General features: G+C 41.7%; 2 protein-coding genes across 4 annotated transcripts; one reads left to right on the forward strand and one right to left on the reverse strand.

Moving 5' to 3' along the window:
* Positions 1-1,265: 1,265 nt before the first annotated feature.
* On the forward strand, positions 1,266-9,685 carry LOC122649082. 3 transcript variants are annotated; one of them, XM_043842448.1, is made up of 3 exons: positions 1,266-1,636; positions 1,838-6,169; positions 9,512-9,685. In XM_043842448.1, exon 2 carries the CDS (start codon positions 1,930-1,932, stop codon positions 6,118-6,120), a length of 4,191 nt encoding a protein of 1,396 aa, XP_043698383.1. In that variant the 5' UTR covers positions 1,266-1,636; positions 1,838-1,929; the 3' UTR covers positions 6,121-6,169; positions 9,512-9,685. The 3 variants fall into 3 exon arrangements, with proteins under 3 accessions (XP_043698383.1, XP_043698381.1, XP_043698382.1); XM_043842446.1 differs by having other exon boundaries at positions 1,876-6,169; XM_043842447.1 differs by having other exon boundaries at positions 1,904-6,169.
* A 10,843-nt stretch (positions 9,686-20,528) lies between these two features.
* On the reverse strand, positions 20,529-22,244 carry LOC122649083 (pentatricopeptide repeat-containing protein At2g37320). Its single transcript, XM_043842449.1, has one exon. The coding sequence runs from the start codon at positions 22,196-22,198 to the stop codon at positions 20,558-20,560; it is 1,641 nt and encodes a 546-aa protein (XP_043698384.1). The 5' UTR covers positions 22,199-22,244; the 3' UTR covers positions 20,529-20,557.

A 22,244-nucleotide genomic window follows, 5' to 3' on the forward strand; every position in this document is an offset into this window, starting at 1 on the left:
AGACCATCGCCAGAGTGAATTGAAGAAAATGTTGCCTATGAAATATATATAGGGGCAAAAAGAGGTAAAATTTGTGCCATGTTGCATCAAGAAACCATCAAGGTGGATCCTCCGGTGAGGTAGCTTGCATAGAAGAATAGAATAAGCACAAGTGAGCTGGTTTGCTTCGGCAGGGGACTCTCTAATGCTTAAGTCAGGTTTCTTTAGCAGCAGATAAGATAATAGTAGTCAAAATGAGTCTGTTAGGTTTATACCTAAGTATATATAGCATAGACTGTATGTGCGGATGATAATGTGAAGTCTCGTTAATTGAGTTTTCTATCAATTGTAGGAGAGTCAATAGTGGAGTCCTTTTGGGAGAGTGACTCCTAATTAGTTGGAATCGTAAGTATTCCTGATTGGAATGTGGTCATAACTGCCAATGGCTTATCAGACGTGGGATCAATTAATCCCCACGTGGTGGATTATGCCATTATGCAACTGGATCTTGGGTTTTGGGTCGGTTGGAGTGTGGCCTGATGGGCTCTTATCCACTGGACCATTCATAATGATGATGACTTGGCCTGATATTACTGGGTGGCTGTATTTAGGTATATCAATGTGGTACCACAAATGGAGGTTAATGGAGAGGGTTCTAAGGAAGAGGAAGATTATTAATGGAGAAACAAAATGTAGAACTATTTTTTTTTTTTGCATTAATGATAAAAATAGTTGTTTTTATCGTTGAAGAATGCATACCAAACAGAGCATTAACCAGTAGCACCATAATACTCTAATAAAATATTGAACCTCAAATTACAATAAACTCCCCACGTTTTGATGAGAAGTCACGAACGTGTCGCTGTAAAATTTGCTGGGTTGGAGATAAATTCGGGTAACTTGGAGGGTGTTTCAGTCAAAGAAGTAACTAAACGTGAGACAACATTTTAATTTACCATAAACTCCCCACGTTTCGATTTGAAGGCCCGAACGTGTCGCTATAAAAATAAATAGGTTTGGACTAAAGTGGGACAACCTTGTAATTTCGCTGTGAAAGTAATAAAACGACGTCCGGGGATGTTAGAGCGTTAGGCAAGTGTGGGTCAGATCTGACGGCCGGAACTCGAAAAACCGGCCGAGATCTGACCCACGGTGTGCGCTGGGCCTGGGCGTTAACCCTGCAACGGTCTCGGCTTGGGCGCCGAGTCGCCGTCTCCCTACGACCAATACCCAAACCCTTTTCTTCTCTCTCTCAACCATTGCGAAGCGAAGGTGATACACACACGACACACCTTCTCTCTTCTTCTTCCTCGTTCTTCTTGTATACGCACACACACACACTCACTCTCTCTCTTCCTGCCTTCTTTCGTCTTTTCATCTGTTGTCGCTCTCTCTCCTGATCGAACGACAGATAATACTCCACGTCCTCGTCGTCTTCTTCGTCTCATTCTCCCCAACTTATAACTGCCTCGTTCCCCTCTCCACCTTTCTCTGCTTCTTCTGGTTCTAGGGTTTTCAGAGATGCGACATAAGGATGAAGGCATCGATGTCTCCATGACTACCGCGTTTTTTTATGGATCGACGTTCGTATTCCGGTTGAAGATCTGAACTTTCTGTTTTGGTTATCGACCGTTAAGCTGTTGGAGTGACGAATTAGGTATTCTTCGATGGGTTTCACTTTGTTCTGTTCTGTTCTGTGTTTCTTCCCTTTTTTGATTGCTTGAATTTTACTTAGGTTTGTGTACTTCTTTTTCGCAGTTCTTTTGGTTTTCGATTTATTAGTCTGTCGCATTGCAAGAATAGATTGTTCTTCTTTATGGTTAAGAGTCAATTGTTGCCTTTTGTATTTTTTTCGTAGGTTTTTGATTGGATGTTGGTAATTCCTGGTTTGGTTAGGAGGGCAACGACTGAGATACTGTTGCAGAGACTGTTTTCTTTTGTTCTTCATTTATGGCGATTGTAAGGAATAACTTTAGGGTTTCGAAGTTGGTTGGGGAGTTTTCTCCGGGGAGTAGAGACAGTGTATCGACTGATGAGGATGAGCTTCACAAGCGAAGCTCTACGTCAGAGTCTGATAATGATGAAGATGACGACGATGACGATGTGGACTCTGGGGCGGGTTCTGATGACTTCGACATGTCGGAATTGGGGGAAGCTGGGGCGGAATCTTGTCAAGTTGGTAGTAGTAACTGTAGTATTCCATACGAGCTCTATGATCTTCCGGAATTGGGGGAAGTTTTGACATTGGACGCATGGAACAATTGCTTGAGTGAGGAGGAGCGTTTTGCCCTTGCGGAGTACCTTCCTGATATGGACCAGGAGACCTTTATGCTTACCTTGAAAGAGCTGTTCTCTGGCAACAACTTCCATTTTGGAAGCCCAGTGGCCAAGCTCTTTGATATGTTGAAGGAGGGATTATGTGAACCAAGAGTAACACTTTATAGACAGGGTTTGAATTTCTTCCAGAAGCGGGAACACTACCACGTTCTGCGCAAGTATCAGAACTCTATGGTCAGTAGCCTTACTCAGATAAGGGATGCCTGGGAGAACTATGCAGGATACAGCATTGAAGAGAGGCTTCGGATTCTGAACATAATGAGAAGTCAGAGAAGTCTGATGTATGAAAAGATGGAAGATATGGGGTTGGAGACTGACACTTCAGACAGGGATGAATCTGGTGAGGGTTTCTGGGGCAAGAGACTGAAGGATTTCAAACTCAGGCCTAAGATGGGCCGCCATGATATATATTCAGCGAGTCCGACCTTGAATAATTGTTCTCGAGGAAGGTCTATAACCCTGGAAACTGCAAAACATGGCAAGTCTAATCCAAAAGGAATTTTGAAGTTTGCTGGGGTGAAGGCCCTTTCTGTGAAGGAGTTGGCGGGGCACTTACCTTCACCTATTCAGCATGGCCTGGATAGTAAATCTAGGGCTTATCTTCCGACGTTAGCTCTTCCACGGCAAGATCGGGTGGCAGGGTATGATTCAGAATATGCTCCACGGTCAAGGGGACAGATAAGAGGTGAGGAAGATGCAGAACGACCTCCATATGAAGTGGATCTCCTGAGAGACCGAACCCTTGGAGGAGCAATGTCTAAAGCTGGCTCGTTTAAACCAGGAAAGAAATCTAAATTCTTCAAAAGTGAAGATGAGTTTGCTGCTGAAAGTTTGATGGGGCTACCGCTGGCAATACAGAATGATTTACATTCTCAGGGTAGGAGCAGGAATGTGATTCAGATGGCAGAACTGGAACCATTGAAAGTTAAACCAAATAGTGAAAGATCTTCATATGATTATTATTCTCAAGCTGCAGGGAAAAAGGCTAAGTATTCTGAGAAGCTTCAGCAATCTGCCACCCAAGATCAGATGAAGGCCACAAAGGACCAAGCACAGCATCTGTTACTAAAAGGAAATCGATCTGACTGGTCTACTGGAAGGCAACCCTTTCAGCGCAATAAAGTGCAGGAAGAAGCCTTTGATGTGGACTATCCGGTTAAGCATGATGAACGGAGTGTTAAAAGCAAAAAGTGGAAGATGGGGAAGGAGTTTCAAAGTGGTAAAACTAATGTGGATCTTGATACTAAAGTCAAATCTCATAGAACCTTTCCAACCCAGATGAATGATACATTGTTCTCTTCTGATTATAGAGCAAAGGCATCAGTAGACAAGGTGAAAAAAAAATCTGCACTAAATGGAGGACGTAACATGGAAGAGCGTAGAGGCACCAGTATGTTTGCCCGAAGTGAGGAAACAGAGTCAGACTCATCGGAGCAGGTCAGTGAAGAAGAAATCAACCCTTTTAGAAATAAGCTAGGGCATGCCAGGGGTGTGACGGGTCATCAGTCTACAAAGAAACAGGTGGCAGATCCTAAAAGGGGCAGTAAACTTGGGAGGAAAGATAGGGAGTATGCTGAGGCACTTGAACAGTTACGTATGGCGGATGTAAACGTTTACTCATCAAAAGGTAAACAGAAGGGAAAGATTCGAGATCCAAGTTCCCTGCGCACCTACGCTACTGGAATTTCTGAGGAGAGTGGGTTCATTGGTTTTGCTAAGACTGATGATGACAGGAAAAAAACTTCCAAACTGGGGAAGAATGGCCATGTGAAGGGTGAACCTGGTGAAAGGTTACACCTGCCATCGTTAAAGGCCTATCCTGCTGAGAGAAAGCAAAAAGGAAAAGTTGACCATGATTATTTTTCGCCGCGTTCAAATTACATGCATGATTACGTTGATGAGGAGGACAATGACTTGCATCTAAAACACAGGTTGGTTGATGACCATGGACTGACCAATAGGTTAGGGAGGAAAGGTCAAAATTCTGATGCTCACTTAACTAATCATCATGAAAGATTAAAAATTCCCTTGTTAGGCAGCAACTCCAAGAAGCGGAAAGGCAAGGCTGATGTAAAATACATGGATGGGGCAGATGAATCTGAACAAATGCAGTCTAGTCCTCAGCATCAAGTTGATGATCCAACATCCTTGAAGAAACGTGGAAAACGGAAAATGGAGGCTGAAATAGATTCTTTGGCTGTTGAAAATTCCGAGCCACTTGTTTCAGAAAGAGGGGCTACAGATGTAGAGGCAGCTGCAAGACCACCTCAGAAGCCATTTACTTTGATCACACCAACTGTTCATACTGGCTTCTCTTTCTCAATTATACATCTTCTTTCAGCAGTTCGCATGGCAATGATTACTCCTAATGCCGAAGATAGCTCAGATCTCGGCAACCATCTTAGCTGGAGTGATGGAAGGCAAAAATCTAACAATGAAGAGCAGAGGAGAAAGCCTGAAAGAACTAACGTGGATATGAATAATTCAGAACTTGTGGGTCAGAAGACTTTGCCCTCTCTCACTGTTCAAGAGATTGTCAACCGTGTGAGATCAAACCCTGGAGATCCTTGTATTCTTGAAACGCAGGAGCCACTGCAGGATTTGATCAGAGGAGTATTGAAGATATTTTCATCCAAAACAGCCCCTTTGGGAGCGAAGGGTTGGAAGCCGCTTGTCTGCTATGAAAAATCTACAAAAAGTTGGTCTTGGATTGGACCACTTACTGATAGCTCATCAGATCTTGAGGCTGTTGAAGAAGAAACCTCTTCTGAGGCTTGGAGTCTTCCTCACAAGATGCTTGTGAAGTTGGTTGATTCATTTGCTAACTGGCTGAAAAGTGGTCAAGAAACTCTTCAGCAAATAGGAAGCCTTCCTGCTCCCCCTGTGACATTAATGCAGCCGAACCTGGATGAGAAGGAAAGGTTTAGGGACCTAAGAGCTCAGAAGAGTCTCACCACCATCAGCCCAAGCTCTGAAGAAGTAAGGGCTTACTTTCGGAAGGAGGAACTTCTTAGGTACTCTGTTCCTGACAGGGCCTTTTCATACACTGCTTCTGATGGTAAAAAATCCATTGTTGCTCCTCTGAGAAGGTGTGGTGGTAAGCCAACTTCCAAAGCCCGAGACCATTTTATGCTTAAACCTGATCGGCCACCTCATGTTACGATTCTCTGTCTTGTGAGGGATGCAGCTGCTCGATTGCCTGGAAGCATTGGCACCCGAGCAGATGTTTGTACACTGATAAGAGATTCACAGTACATTGTGGAAAATGTCTCTGATGCACAAATAAACCAAGTTGTTAGTGGAGCGCTGGATCGTCTGCACTATGAACGAGATCCTTGTGTGCAATTTGATGGAGATAGGAAGTTATGGGTTTATTTACATAGGGAAAGAGAAGAAGAAGATTTCGAAGATGATGGGACCTCATCTACAAAGAAATGGAAAAGACAAAGAAAAGATGCTATAGAGCAATCAGACCCTGAGGCACTGAACATGCCTTATCATGGGTCTAGGGAGCCAACTGCAGGTGGTCCAACTGCTGGATATGATTTGGGCTCTGATCTCAATGTTGAGCCATCGCCTACTCATGAAGGGTTAAGAGAAGAGCTTGAATACAACAATTCCAAGAGAAATGTGGAGGATAATGTTGATTCCTATGTTAGTTCTGCACAAGGTAGCTTGCATCCGGGTTGGGAAGCTCAGGAAAACAAGGTGCTCTGTCAAGAAAATTCCACAAATGAAGATTTTGATGATGAAACATTTAGCAGAGAAAGACCAGTTGGGCTCTTGAGTGCAAGCTTATTGTGAAGATAGAAGATACACTAGTGAAGTACCGGGTTTTGCTGGATCAGTCCAGGTAGCCTCTAATTTTATTATACCTCTTATTTTTTTTTATTATCAATATATTCAGGGATTTGTTACTGGTAGTTCAAGTGTAAGTTTTGTTTAGCTAGATTTTTTGGTTTCTATACATTGTATTGATGCTTGTATGTATGGGTAGTTAATTATTGAAAAGGGCTGGGGGGCATTACCTGTTTGCTATCATTGCTATCTGTGCTGGTATTGCATTAGATTGAGGCTGATGTATGATAACAAGGTCAGAATTTAATCATAGACTTTTGTGTGGTGGCTGCAGTTGCAATATGCAGCATTTTCTGGACGTTTTATTGGATCAGTATACTAAATTATGTTCCCCCCCCTCCCCTATACTTCATAGCTCCTCAGGGGTATCAATTTTTTGAAGATTTTTTAAGAGTAAATGCTGGTACATAGTTATAGCAACACATTAGAAGTCTTAGTTATGTGATGCTTTTGAACTATGTGCAGCCTATCATATTATTGGTTTCAAAGTGCATTTATTCACATTTGATGTTGCAAAAGTTTTAGTTTGATTGGAGCCAGCTATTTACAGGATCAACCGTGGGTAATTATCTCCACACTGGATTGGTCAAGCATTCATTGGTACAAACAGACCACACTCATGAGGAGAGTAGGTCAAACTATGGGGTGGCTGGGTTAAATGAATTTTGTAGCTGCTTTTCATTTAATATATTCTAGAGCAAATTACATGCACCCCCCTGGTGTTTGAAACAATAACAGATCACCCCCGTAGTTTCACCATTTTCGTTTTTCTCTCTGATGGCTGACAGTGTTAGTGAGGTGTTCGTTTTGAAAGGTAAAAGACAGTTTTACCCTTTTTACATCAGTGACTAAACTGAAGTACTATTTTACCCTTATTTACATCTCCTCCTCCAAACCAAAATACCCTAAATCGATTTTTAGGGTTTTGCTACACACCATCTCCGGCGAAGGTGCAGAAGACCAAACCATCTCCCGCGGACCTCCCCTTGCCCAGGCACCCGGACTGCTAAGCTCTCCTGATTTCTAAGATATCAGTTTTGGGGGATGATCTAGTGGGGATCTTAAGGTGAAGATTTGGTCGATTATGAAAATGCTAGTTGGAAATCTGCCTAAACTGCTATTTATTCTCTACAATTTTTCATTCAGTCTCTCACGCACTGCATCGGCAGAGAGAGATGGGGAACCCTACTATTTCACTTTTAGTTTTGATCTCTTCTGTGCTCCCTCTTCTCTTCACTCATCTCTGCAAACATTTCACCAGGAACAACCCTTAGTCCAAACTCCAATACCAGCTGGAAATCTCCCAACAGCACTTTCTCTCTGGGCTTTATCTCCAATTCACCTTCCTTCACCGCTGCAATTTCCTACTAGGGTGTTTAAGAGGTTTATAAACCTTGGAAAACGATTACGGTTCAGATTGATGAATGCAAATGGGAGCTTATGTGAGCATTCACTAACCCCCACACCCTAATCAAAGCAAACATTTGGATCCACAGCAATAAACCCCAACAGTTCAGTTCTGCACAATTGCTAAACCATTCAAGCAGATTAATTATTACTCCTTCAAAAAGATAGAATCTTTTTGTCAAAGAAGGATCGACTGAAAAATCACTGTAGCAAAAAAAAGGGTGAAAAAGAATAGATTGGTGGGTGAAAAAAAAATTATTTTACATGTCTGATTCAGAAGGTTTGAAAATAACTTGGAACTCCTGTGACGCAGATCCAATCTCACCCTTTCCTTTCCCCACCTTCTTAGGCAAAAGTGTCTGGTGAATGTTCGGCAAAACCTCTCCATTAGTGATGGTGACAGACCCGAGAAGCTTACTCAATTTCTCGTCATTCCTCACCGCAAGCTGAATGTGTCTAGGAACAATACGATTCTTCTTGGTATCTCGCGCAGCATTTCCATCCAATTCTAATGGAGTATTTCAGTTCCTCTAAAACAGCAATCTTCGTCTCCTCAACGGTAACGGCAGCGTTGTCTGGGAATCCGGCACCACCAATCATGGAGATGGGTTTGGGTTATGTTACATAGGGGTAAAAGAGTCAATGTACATTATTTAAGGGTAATATGGCCATTTATGATTGTTAAGCTTCAACTAACGGTTTCAACTTAACGGACAGGGCTTACTTGTGAGCCCCACAATAGTCTATGGGAGGTCCATGTAAATGTTGAAACAACTATTATGGTGTGTTATTAGTATATTTGTAACTGTGGGCATATTCAGAACTGTAATAACTATAGAGGCATGAAACTAATGAGTCATACTATAAAATTATGGGAGAGAGTTATTGAAACTCGCATGTGACAAGAAACTATTATTACGGATAACCAATTTGTTTTATGCCAGGAAAATCAACAACATAAGCTATTTACTTGCTTAGGAGACTCGTGGAAAGAGTTAGAGACTAAAAAAAGGATCTCCATATGGTCTTTATTGACCTAGAAAAAGTTTATGGCAGAGTCCGTAGAGAGTTAATGTGGCAAAGTATTAGAGAAGAGAAATGTTTCAAGTAAATATGTGAATATAGTTAAAGATATGTATAATGGTGTGCTGACTAGTGTAAGAACTGTGGGGGGACAAGGTAGTGAAATTCTATCTGGCAGAATACAAGACCAGATCTGATTACAGTGGATGCAATCTCGCAACAGGGAGGTTTGTTTGGTTTCCAACTAACGAGTTAGGATCGCTACCTAGGTGTGATTAAAGTCACAAAGTTTCAGCTTCAAAGACTTAGATCTGAGAAGATTTGAACTCAAACCTCGGGCCTGCTATTACCATTCAAAACAGGGTATCATGTATGGAGGATAACATGGAAGAAGAATAAGAAAATAAAGAGAATAGAGTACCTAACACAAACTCTTAGCCCCAAGACTACCTACCTATATATATATACCCCTCCTGAACCCTTTGGTTTGGGCTTTATATTTCAGCCCATTACAAATAATAACACTAAAATCTAACTCCCAAACCCTGATAACATAAAAACAGCCTTTAATTTTAATTTGTGACTTTATCAACTACCAATCTCTACACTCATTAGCTAAGTTCTTTAAAGTTTAAGAGAGATAACAAGGATTGGCAGCTGAAATCATAGGAAAGCACCAAAAAAAGGGTGGAACATTTAACTGTTTAAGTTCAAGTCCTTGTAGGTGAGAGTTGAATTATTACATGGTGCTTACAGGGCACCTCAGGTTTGAAGCATATGCAAATTAATTTCGTCTTTCATGCTTATATATATCTTTCTTGAATTCATTTGATATGTGATGATGAACTTATGATGCATACAGTAAGTCTATTTTACTCCATAGTTCTAATGTTGGCATGTTTTGCAGGTCTAGAAGCTAAGCAAATTTACATGGCAGAGTCATCCCATTCGAGGTGGATGTGTGTACATTGGAGGTGTGGCATTTTACATGTATATTCTTTTACTTCGAAATTGTAAATTAGCAAGTGCAATTTGTTGAGGCCAAAAATATTTTCTACAGGTGGAATTTACCTAGCCTTTTCTTTCCATAAATAGTGTTTTTTAAAGGAAAATATTTAAATCATTTTCAAAATAGTGCATTGTTTCTTTTGGGTTCTGTATGCTGCCAGCATGCTACATCAATGTGATATGGCATCAAGTTGGCCTAGTCACTGTGGTGCACTGGAGAAGATTGCTATGTTTTGTCATAGAAACAACCAGGTTTTTTGGTTTAGATTATTCCATGGAGTAGATGCATAACTGTTGGAGGTTGATTCTTCCACCTTGAACTGACAAATGCTCCTTAGGACATCTCAAGGTCCTTGGGATTGGATTGTTCTCGCACCTGTCATTGTCCTTTGCCTTGTTTAAGGATGTTTTACATTCTCAGATTCATCACATTTAATCAGCTGATTCACCCTAAGGTCAGGGATGTTTTGATCATTGTCATCCTCATTGTTGTCAAGGCTGACATTCAGTCTCTTAAAACTGAGTTGATAATATCAGTGGACCTTTACCCAGAGCTTTGAAATAAAAAAAAAAAAAATTAATTTGCAACATTTTGAGGAAAACAGTTCTTATAATATAACATTTCTGGGTAGAGCAATGCTAGGAGGGCTGCTGGGCCCCTTATCTGGAGGACCCCCAGCATCTGATTAGATACTTTCTGTTTCAAGGAAGGAAGAGGGAATTTCATCCGTTCTTTATATTTGAAGTGGATACCACTACATACAATCACTGATGGGATCCTCTAGATACCGTACCTTCAAGTCCTCCAGACATTTCCGTACCAGGTATTGTTAAAAAGAAATGACGTCTCTATAGGTGTATTTAAAAGCTTGTAACCTTCTTTTGATTGCCCTTTGTCTTATTCTCGAAAGTCTTTAAGTCAGGTCTAAAAAAGAGTTTTCAAAATAATTGAAATGAACTTGTAACCTTCTTTTGTCGCACATTTTTCAAGTACACAATGAAATGACATAATTTACTCTCATTAGAAAAAAAAACATGTTATACTTAAAGGGCAAAGAGGTATGGGTACAAATTATTTGACACCTTATGGGGTGTCAATATGAAAATCCCTTATTAAAAGCATTCCTGATTGATATACAGAGTCAGTGACAGTTCATTGAAAAGCTTAATGTTGGAAATTTTTTTTTCTATATGGAGCGGAAACCCGTAACCTGTGATGATTTTTTTTTTTTTGGGTCTTTTTTGTGCAATGTGTTGATGATGATGATCACATACATAGGTTTACATAGGCAATTGGCTATTGTTGTCAACTAGATTCTGTTGCGTGATAATGGATGCAAATTTTCATGCTCTTTGTAAGCCGGATAACATGACAGATGAATCTCATTCATTGAAAATTGACTCAAATGCCCCTTGAAAACTAAATAAGTGCACATGCATTTTATTTTGGTAGCAATGTACCATCTTTACATTTTTTATTCCTCAATACTAGATGTTAATACTAATTGGTGTTCTAAAAGTTAATGGCTAACTGCATCAATTGTATTTGCAAGTTGAATAAAAAGTTTGCATGATGTTGTTGGGATCAGCTATCTAGCCCTAAATTGGATTTGTCGCGGTGGTATCCCCTATTTCATTGCCTGTTCTTGAGGAATTTTTTATTCCATGAGGGCCAATCCAATTTGGAGGTCCTCTAGATTGCTGACCCTAGGGTCCCTTAACATCTTCTGGAAACTATGATCTTTATTGCTTGATAAATTGCTTACATTGTCAATTGGGATATTGCTAATGTTATTCTAGCTTCTGAAATGAGAGAGGAAATTTACATGAGGTTTCAAAGATGAGGCCATAAGCACAGGCAGATGTACAAATTTATAGATTACTGGTAAAATTATTTCGATATTGAGCTGAAGTGTACAACAGTCCTGATTATCTTGGAATATCTCGTGGTTATATTTTTGTTCATTTTCCCAAAATATTGTTTGAATTATTGAAAGCTAAAATCTGTTATCAAGGAAGACTCTCATTTTTAGTGTGGAGAATCATTGGAATGAGAATCTTATTTGTACCACACTTCTCGGATACTATCATAATGTGATGGCAATTTTTATCATGACTGTTAATGTGATCTGAACTTGATTATTTGTTATGGATGTCAAAAAATAATCATAGCTTCTGTCTTTTAATGTTTTAATATCTCTATTTCAGAAAGCTGTTTATGTAGAATATAGACTCTCTCTCTCTCTCTCTCCCTTACACAGAAATGACAAGTGTCAGACAGAGTAGCTTGAACATTGTCCTTGAGTGGTGGGATTCATGACATGGAAATAGAGTAACTCCTAGAAATTGCAGGACTGTTATGCTAGATCCTCTTGCAGTGGTTTGCTCAGGTGTGATTTCATTCTCTAAGGGTTTTGGAGGCTACTTCCCGAGCAAATCTTGCCTTCTCACATTTGTAACGGCTGCTTTTTGATGCTTAAAAGAAACAGGCATTGTGATGAAGGAACAATTTGCATTTTCTATAGAGGCATAATTCATAATGGATGTTCATCACATTGTATGCTCATGAATCTCAAAACGAGATGTAGAGCTGAGGGGAGATAATGTTCCATAGTTTTGAGAGGGAAAAAAAAAAGAGAAAAAATATGGGTGGTTGTGCCACTTTGAGACTTACTGAGCCCTCGCAACCAGTTGGATCTGTTGAATAGGCTTTTGCCCTATGAAATTTGGGTGGAGCATTCAGAGTACCAATAATGAGGTTCTTAATCTGAAATGCTTAGTAATATGCATGCTCCAGTTCACTTTATATTACTGTTGTTCGTTCTCCATATCAATCAGTTAAATCTCCTGTCTTGCAAAATGTGTATTCAGCGGGAGGTCGCATCCTTCTATTGGAGTATATGTTGGAGGTGGAAAATGAACAGCTCCTCCCATTGGATGTGCATCCGAGATCTTTGCAACTGTAGATTAATTTCAAAAAGCTGAGCTCTTGCCACTCTTACCACTCATGGTAATGGGTGGTTTGGTCTGTTCATGTATGCTGCTTCAATGCTTGCAGGTAGAGAGAAGCATTGTGCGTCGATTGCATTCTTTCCTGTACTCAGGTGGATTCAATCTTCAAATCACTACTTTGTATATCTCCTTTCGATGTTAGGCTTATGAATCTTCTCGTGCCTTCTTTGTGTGTTAGTTGAAATACTTGACAAAAACAACCCTGTGTGATTTCAGTACAGGTTGGAACAAAGGATTCCAGGGGTAGGTTATTTCCTGAAATACATTTGTGTTTGAACACCCCGCCCCCCATTAATGACTTTCCAGTGATGAGAGATACAGGGAAGAAGTTTTCTACTGGATGGTGTCAAGTATTAGTATATGGTTGTCCATCCACCGTGAAAGCCACGCTGCTGAGTCCTCAGCCTTGACAGGTTATCCCATTTGGTTTTGTTCCATCTTACGATCCGGAGGAGTGGGAGTTGAGTTCTTTCCATGACCAATGGATTTATAATTAGGTTTTTTTTTCTCAGTCGTATGCCTAATGAAGGTATAACGCTTCACTAGTCCATGAGAAGGAAGATCAGGCAAGCATCTCAATGGTACAATTTTGATTTAAAAAAATTAGAGGAAGTAGTTAAAATTACCCACACAAAAAATAAAGTTATTTTGTATTTTATATTCAATTTTCATTTGATGATGGTATTTTGGTAATTTTATTAACTTTGAATAGAGTTTTTGCAACTTCTTTCTATTTATTTTGGATTAAAATTTGGCCATTGAGATGAATGTGGGTTCTCCCTCAATCATATAGATTAATTCATGTATTGCTAAGTGGCAAATAGTGAAACGATATACGTCACTATTATAATAAGTACTTAAAGCAAGCAAACGTGATGGATGTACACTATGCCCCCGTTTGTATTAGAATATTATACACCAAGCCAATAATGGTGGAGAGTGAAATGGTATCTTTTAACAAGATGATGGAAGTACACATTGATACTATGTTCTATTTTTTCCATTACTCAAAATGATATACTTGGTTCGGCCAACAGGTCATGATGTGCACTAAAAACCAGGAAATTTATATTGTATATACACATTTACAGGCACATTGGTTGGCCCAAATAGAGTATACTAAATAGCAAAATAAAACATTTAATGTATTCAGGGCTACAATAGACTACTATGGATTACTAGAGAGAGAGAGGGTGGTGGATGGGCTTACATGGGAGACTATGTATAATTAGAGAGGACATTTCCATGTATTGGAAATTCCCATGCCAACCCAATGGAAGCACCATGGATTGGAGAGTGCCTCATGATTCGTATATAGCAATCGTTATCGTCTACGATTTCCTTATCGGTGTGGTTTGGTAGTGCCTCTCACAAGAGAGGGTGGGATCCATCCAGGACACCTGACCAAATACTCTGCCCAAGTGGGATCCACCCTCTTGTGAGAGGTACTAAGGAACCGTGTACAATAAAAAATTCCGTATATAGAGGGGCTGGCTTTAGGGTGGTGAGAGTGTTAGAGTGATGCATCTTTTTCCCATAATTATTGAAATCAAAGTTGAAATTTGAAAGTTAGACAATCTATATCATTTCAACGTGACATAACTAAGTTTGCAAATCTGGGAGCGCCTTCATTCATCTAGGAAAACCAGAGACGAGTCTTTATTTTTTTTTTGGGGATGGATTGGTGGGGTGGGGTGAGGGGGGAGGGGAATCTGGCCCCAAAGACCAACGAACAACATCCCAATTGAGAACTTGGGGCTAGCTCTTTGAGGTTCTCGAGAAGGCTTGAGTGATTTGCAGGGTGGGAGAGAGAGAGAGCCGGAGAGGTTGAGGAGGAGGGAGAGCTAGAGAGGGAGAGGATGGGGAGGGGGAGGGAAATGGAAACTTGGAGCAGAGGGGAGGGGAAGGGAGAGCCGTAGAGGGAGAGGGAGTTGCAGAAAGTTGTAGCTGGGGACGAGAGAAAGAGCTGCAAGGGAAATCATACATGCTATTGCAGCTCCTTTGGGTTGGCCGATTAACGGAAATGGTGGGAGAGGGGATTAGGGGTTGGGAAAGGAAGGAGGAGATGGGGGTGAAGGAGCCTTGGCCCTCGGTTTCTGCAAACTTTCACATGTCGAAAGCCTGAAACAATCTCTGGATCCAATGACCGGATTCGGTATCTCATACTCCACCATTCGGTATCTCTTGTCCAAGTCCTAATTGTCTGTCGAGGAATTGTGGAAGCTACCCAAGACCACTACCAAAGCCGAAGAAGGGAGGAGAGTTGGAGAGGGCGTGCCAGAGAGGAAGTGGAGATCTAGAGGGAGAGGGTGTGCCAGAGATGGAGAGTCGGAGATGGATCGGTTGAAAGTGAAAACGAGAGAGAGAGAGAGAAACTCCACCATCTCCCGAATGGCTGTACTCTTTCCTTATGATTAATAAAAATCTCTCTTGTCAAAAAAAAAATTGAGATAGAAGGTTCTCTGTTGTACTCTTTCATTTCTCGCCCTCCTCATCTTCCCCACCGTCGCCCCCCTCGTCTTCCCCATCTTCTTCTTCATCCCCAGTAGTGCAAGTGCTCTTCGTCCACACCACCTTTTTTCGTCGCTGCTTCTTCTTCCTCTCCGCTGCCTCCCACGCTGATGTAACGCCTCCTCCTCCTCCACCACTCCCCATCGCCTCCTTCTCTTGTTGCACTGGCTCCTCCGATAATCCTAATTATTTGCATCGTTGCCATCATCATCAAAAAAATGATTTTTCTCTGCGGATCGATTGTGGTGCAGAGTGAGAGAAGTTGAAGCGGAGGAACCGAGGGAAGTTGAAGCGGAGTCACCAAAGATTGGTTTTCTTCTCTTCTTCCTTTGCCGGACCAAGTGAATCGGTCGCTATTTCCACCGCACTTCCTCTTGAGCTTTTGTGAAGCTCAATCCCTCATTTCCTCTTTCACCTGGGAGCATCAGTCTGCAATTGTTTTCATCGGATCCTTGGCGCTTGCCTTCTTTCAAGATCTGGTATTTTCGTCGATATTTCTATGTCTAAGCTACTGTAAGTGCAGTTCTTTTTCACCTCTTGCATGTCATCATCTTTACTTCTCTTCACTTTGTTTCTTCTTTTTTTGTACTCTCTGTTTATTGCTTTCCTTTATTATGCTTGAGTTTTCAAGAACTTTTCCACCTGGAGTTAATGAGCCTTGCTGTTGGATTCCATTCATATCCATCATTTCTTGCATGCCAGTACATCTACATCTCTTTACTTAATCTCTTCTTTCTGTACTCTCTGTTTTCTGCTCGTGGTATGCCTTTGGGATAGATCTTGTTCTTTCTTTTTAATGTTTTGTTTGTTCGGTTTTGGAGATAGGGTAGTCTATCCCTCTTCAACCCCTGTGTCAGTCCTTTCCCTGTGATTGTACTTGTGGCAAAGTTGTGTGAAACTTCTCCCGTCCCATTTGATTCTCTACCGAACATCTCCCCCTTGTCTCCCTTCCCCTTTGAGGTGGGTCTTATCTCTTCGATTACCTCTGAGCGTTTAGTGGCTGAGTGCTCTCTCAAGTTTGGCCTGCCTGAGATGATTTCTCCTTCAATGGCCGCTCTTATTTTCTTCATCCAGCAAGCTATCCATTTGTTCATCAGTGGAAATGAAGTATCTTTCTTGTGTGACTTGTTCATTTTGAACCACCTGAATTTGAGGCTGAGGTGATGTGTTTGATACGCCCATGAAGTTTTTTGATTCTGAAGCTTCGATGGCTGGCAGGAAACAGCCACCAGGAGGGAAATGAAGATATTGGCTCTCAATTGTCGAGGGATTGGTCCCCCCCTCGACAAAGCGGGAAATCCGCTACATTTTGAACAAGCAATAGACCGTCAGTCTGTTTTCTTTCTGAATCGAAGCAGTCCAATCCTAATCTTCTTGGTTTCTGTCTGTCGTTCTCTTAATTTCCCTAATTATGTATGCAGTCCAGCTAGTAATGGTGCAGGGGGGTATCATCTTAATGTGGCTAGACAGTGTAGAATGTCATGAAATTTGGAGAAGCGATTGGTGTTTCCATGTAGATCTGCACATGAATGATGTTAATCAAATTTGGTCTTGCACCTTTGTTTACATGAGCTGTCGGGAACAAGTTAGATCTTCTCAATTAGAGACTCTCAAATCTTTGGCTTCGTTCATTGATAAACCATGGATCTTAGCGAGTGATTGGAATGCATATTTGCACTTTGAAGAAAAGAATGGTGGACGCCCTTTATCCAACTCATCCGTGACCCCCTTAAGGGAGTATGCAAATTCAGTTTGCATCTCACCCATTCATCAATCAGGGTATCAATTCACTTGAACTAATGGCCAATTTGGACATCGTAGAATTGAAGGAAAGTTGGATCGGTTCTTCTCCAATGTAGCATGGTTCAATCTCTTCCCGGATGCAATGGTTACTACAAAGGTAGTTGCTTCATCGGATCATAGGGCAATCATTCTAAACACCGACAGAATGGGGTCCAAACCACCTCAGCCTTTTCGTTTTGAGGCACTTTGGTTAGTGGAGCCGAGTTTTATGGATGTTGTGGCTCAATCATGGTCTTCACAGAATTTGAGAGGATCTCCCTCCTTTATAATCACTCGGAAATTGGTCAAACTCCAACATGCACTCAAACATTGGAATCGGAATTATGTGGGTAATATCTTTCAGAACATGACTAGGGTCAATGACACACTGAGCATACTCTACAGCACACCACTGAGTTCAAGGGATGACAGTTGGTTTTTATATGAAAAGCATCAATTAGCTTGTCTAAAGAAATTAGCACACCAGGAAGAAATTTTGTGGCTACAGAAATCAAGAATTAATTGGCTACAAAATGGGGATCGAAATACCAAGTTTTTTTCAAATGACAACTCTGAAGAGGAGGGCAAGGAACAAAGTCAGAGCAATAAATGTTGATGGGCTCACATTCACTGAAAACAATAATTTGGGAATGGCTTTCAGAAATTACTTTCAGAATATTTATACCTCTTCTAATCCTCCTTTGAATGATAATTATTTTGGCTGCATAAGGGGAAGGGTGACTCAGGCCGACAATCAAGCTCTCTTAAAACCAGTTGAGGAAGAAGAGATCTTCAAAGCTATCCGTTCAATGCCTGCTGATAGGGCCCCGGGCCCAGATGGATTCTCCGGAATGTTTTATCATAAAGCCTGGCCCATCATAAAGGATGAGGTAATCTCCACCATCAAGAGGTTCTTCACCAATAGTGAATTTAACCTTTCTCTCAACTTTACCAATATTGCACTCATCCCCAAGGTAGAGCATCCCACTTCCATTCCTGAGTTTAGACCTATTAGTTTATGCAATTTCTTGTACAAAGCCATTTCCAGGATCTTGGTAAACAGACTCAGACCCATACTAAATAAAATCATCTCCTTCAATCAAAATGGGTTTATTAAGGGGAGACATATACAGGACAATGTTCTCATCTGTCACGAACTCCTGCATAAAATCAAGTAAACAAGGAGAGGAAGGAAAGGGCATTTCTCACTCAAGATTGATATGAGCAAAGCTTATGATAGGGTAGAATGAAAATTCCTCAGAGCAACCCTCACTAATATAGGTTTTGATGCAGAGTGGATCAAGAAAGTAATGTTTTGTGTGGAGACCACCAGGCTCAGTGTGCTGCTCAATGGTTCCCCCCTCCCCCACATCAAACCCACCAGGGGTTTAAGGCAGGGCAACCCTCTATCTTCTTACCTGTTCGTTCTATGTTCTGAGGTACTATCCACACACCTGGCAGAGGCGCAGCGAGATCACAAAATTAAAGGAGTACAGATTAGTAGAGGGGGTGAGAGGATTTCTCACATGGCCTTCGCAGACGATCTTATCCTCTTTGGGGAAGCATCTATGAGGGAAGCTAGAGCAATGCAGGAGGTCTTGTCGACTTATTGTACACTCTCAGGTCAGGCTCTCAACATCACCAAAACCAGAGCACAATTCAGTCCTAATGTGGACTCTGCAGTTAAAAGGCATATGAGAGAGCACTTTCAAATATCCCCAACTACATCTCTGGACACATACCTCGGCATCCCTTTTATTAGTGGAAGACTCTCCAAACATCACTGTACTGAGCTAATAACCAGGGTGACAAGGAAGCTTTCACATTGGAAAACCCAGTTCCTAAGCCCTGCAGGTAAGCAAGTACTTATACAATCCACTCTATCTGCAATGCCACTCTACACAATGTCCTGTTTCAGAATCCCTTTAGCTGTCCATCACTCCCTGGATTCCATCAGTAGACAGTTCTTCTGGTCCAATGGACCCAGCTCTCTGTTTACCCAAGAGGTTAGGGGGTTTGAATATTAAGCAATCTGCCATTATGAATCAAGCGTTGTTGGCTAAGAAAGGTTGGGAGTTACTAACACCCTCTTCTTCTCTTTGGGCAAGATTGATGAAATCCAAGTATTTCCCCAATACATCCTTCTTTCTAGCCAAATGCCCATCCACTTCTTCTTGGGGATGGCAGTCCATCTATTCATCACGTGACCTCCTTCAAAGAGGAGCATTCACCCAAATTGGAGATGGAATGTCCACCAATCCCTGGCTGGATTACTGGATTCCTAATTTCCCTCCTTCGTCCGCCCCATACCCTCTTCCCCTTCATGCTCCTAATAGAGTTGCTGATTTTATTCATCTCTCCACGAATACTTGGAATAGAGACCTAGTTTATCATTGGTGGCCACCTGATACTGCATATGCAATTTTGTCAATTCCCCTACCAATTTTTCCTGTCCAAGAAAAGTTAGTTTGGCTAGGGACTGCATCAGGACATTTCACTGTAGCCTCAGCCTACCACATTGCCATCTCAGGTTATCAGCCTCACCCCTCCACCCCTTGGCTATGCATTTGGCACCTCCCCACCTCTGCGAAAATACAACACCTTATCTGGAAAACAGTTCATGATAGACTCCCCCTCCCTGACCTTCTTAACCGGAGGGGATTCAATCTTAATCCCATTTGCTATCTTTGTTCCAATCATTTTCAATCCTCCCACCATCTACTTTATGCTTGTCCGATTGTACAACACATCTGGAATCAGGCAGGCTTGATTCAATTCTTCTCAAATCATGACATTTTCTCTGCCATCATCAACGTTGTCAATCTGAACAAGTTCAATGATAGAGACACCAAGCTGAAGATTTCTTTTTTCTGTGCTATTATGTGGTTTATCTGGGTGGGTTATTGGGACAGCGTTTTCAGGCATTCTAGATTCACCCCAACCAGCATACTTCTAAAAGCAATCGCCAAGGCAAAGGATCAGCTCAGCAACTACACAAGCACATCAGTCAAGACCCACAGGTTGATCAGATGGAATCCTCCCGACATTCAATGGGTCAAATTCAATACAGATGGTGCAAGCAGAGGTAACCCAGGACGAGCAGGTATAGGAGGTTTATGTCGGAATCATGCTGCTTCATTTATCTGTGGCTTTTCAATTGGAATAGGCTCAACGTATGCGTTGGTTGCGGAGGCTACAGCAATTCTACAAGCATTGAAGATGGCTATCTCTTTAGGAATTCAAAGGCTGGTGATCGAAAGTGATAATCTGACTGTGGTGAATATCCTTATTGGCATCACACAAATCATTCCTTGGAGAATAGCTACCATAATTAATGACTGCAGGGTTCTCATTCTTTCTTTCCAAAGAGTACTCTTCGTACATACTCTACGAGAGGCTAATGTGCCTGCAGATAGTTTAGCTTCCCTTGCAGCAGACTCTCAACTTGCTTCTTCTTGGTTTTCAACCCCCCCCCAACCTTACTCCCCCTCTTGTATGCTGACCGTACGGGAACTTTGTTCCTTAGATAATAAATTTCTTTCACCAAAAATAAATAAATAAAAAGAATAATTTACTCACTTCTTGCTCAAAAAAATTTCATACCCAAACCCAAAATTAAAACCACTTAGCAATATATACCTCATTGGTCTCTCTCCTCATGTATTACTACAGGTTCATAGCCTAGACTCCTCATATGGTCCCCCAAACTATCCACCACGGCCAAAACCTCCATTACTCTGGTGTTGGACTTGTCTTCTGCTTTAAATCTATGAACTTCAGTTCCAATCTCAATCCAACTATACCCAGGATTAGTTTTCAACCCTCTATCCTTCATTAGCTTCCTTACTCTGGCTGCCTCATCCCAGTAACCCACACTAGCATACAAATTCGCCAACTGTACATGAGTCGCAGCGCAACCTGGTTCCAACAAAAGCCTGCTCTCTGCAGCCTGAATTCCTACCCAGACGTTCCCATGAAGTCTAGAAGAAGAAAGCAAAGAGCCCCATATAACAGCATTGGGACGTATAGGCATCTTCTGGACAAACTCTTGAGCTTCTTCAAGAAATCCAGCCCGGCCAAGAAGATCCACAATGCATGAATAATGGTCTAAATCTGGCTTGACACCATGTTCAAGCATGGAATTGAAGTAGAGACGGCCCTGTTCTACAAGACCCACATGACGACATGAGGAGAGAACACCGAGGAAAGTAATGGCATCAGGCTGGATTTTCTGTTGCTCCATCTCTGTAAGAAGGCTGATAGCCGGCTCCGCAAGCCCATGCTGGGCGTAGCCAGCAATCATGGAGTTCCATGAAATGATATCTCTTGCTTGCATCTCTTCAAAGACATAAAACGCTTCTTTGATATTCCCACACTTGGAGTACATCGAGATCAAAGCATTGGCAACGTGGACATGCCAGCAGAAACCCATATGAATTGTTTGACAGTGAGCAGTTCTACCATTTCCGAGAGAGCCAGAACCGGTGCAAGCACGTAGCAGGCTGACGAAAGTGAAATCATTCGGTTTCAAGTTGAAACGTCTCATTTGGTGGTAGAGCTGCATACACATCTCAACTAGCAAGTGATGTGCAAAGCCATCAATAATTGCAGTCCATGAAACTACGTTCTTTACAGGCATTTCTTCGAACGCCCGATATGCATCGTCCAGCCTCCCACACTTACCGTATGAACTAACCAGAGCACTTCCAACGTAAATATACATATAGAACCCAGTTTTGATCGCCAAGGAATGAAGCTGAATACCAAGACGGAGAGCCCGTGCAGCACCACATGAACTCAAAGCCCAGGAAAGCGTACTCTCGTCGGCTTCTCTACTTGCTCCTTTGTGCATTGAGAGAAACAGAGATAGAGAACCTTCGTCCTTATGCAAGGCCTTAGCCCAAGAAACATCATAGTCGAAACTTTCATCAAACATGTTTGGGAATGCCTCTGTTGAAGCTGAATCTAAACTGTAGTCATCACCGACCAATTTTACAGGGAAGCATTGATCCGTGCCTGCTTGTGATAAATCCTGCATGCAAGCTTGGATTAGCCGAAGATGGTTTCGATGTTTTTCAGTGACAGAAGAAGAAGGTTTGGGAGTTATGAGATGTAATATTCTCAAGGCCTTGTCCAAGGTCCTACCCTCTGGTTTCTTGGCCAATCCACGAGAAGAAGAAGAGCTATGATTTGAGGCTATTAGCAGTCCCCCAGAGAGGGGTTTGGAAATAGTAGAGAAAGAGTCGTTCCTTGTACAAGTTTGGAGGAGAAAACGATTCATTCGTTGAGAGACCCATCAGTCCTTGCGATCATAGATAATTGAAGTG

The sequence above is a fragment of the Telopea speciosissima genome, chromosome 1 (genome assembly GCF_018873765.1).
Source record: "Telopea speciosissima isolate NSW1024214 ecotype Mountain lineage chromosome 1, Tspe_v1, whole genome shotgun sequence".
Classification (NCBI taxonomy): Eukaryota; Viridiplantae; Streptophyta; class Magnoliopsida; order Proteales; family Proteaceae; genus Telopea; species Telopea speciosissima.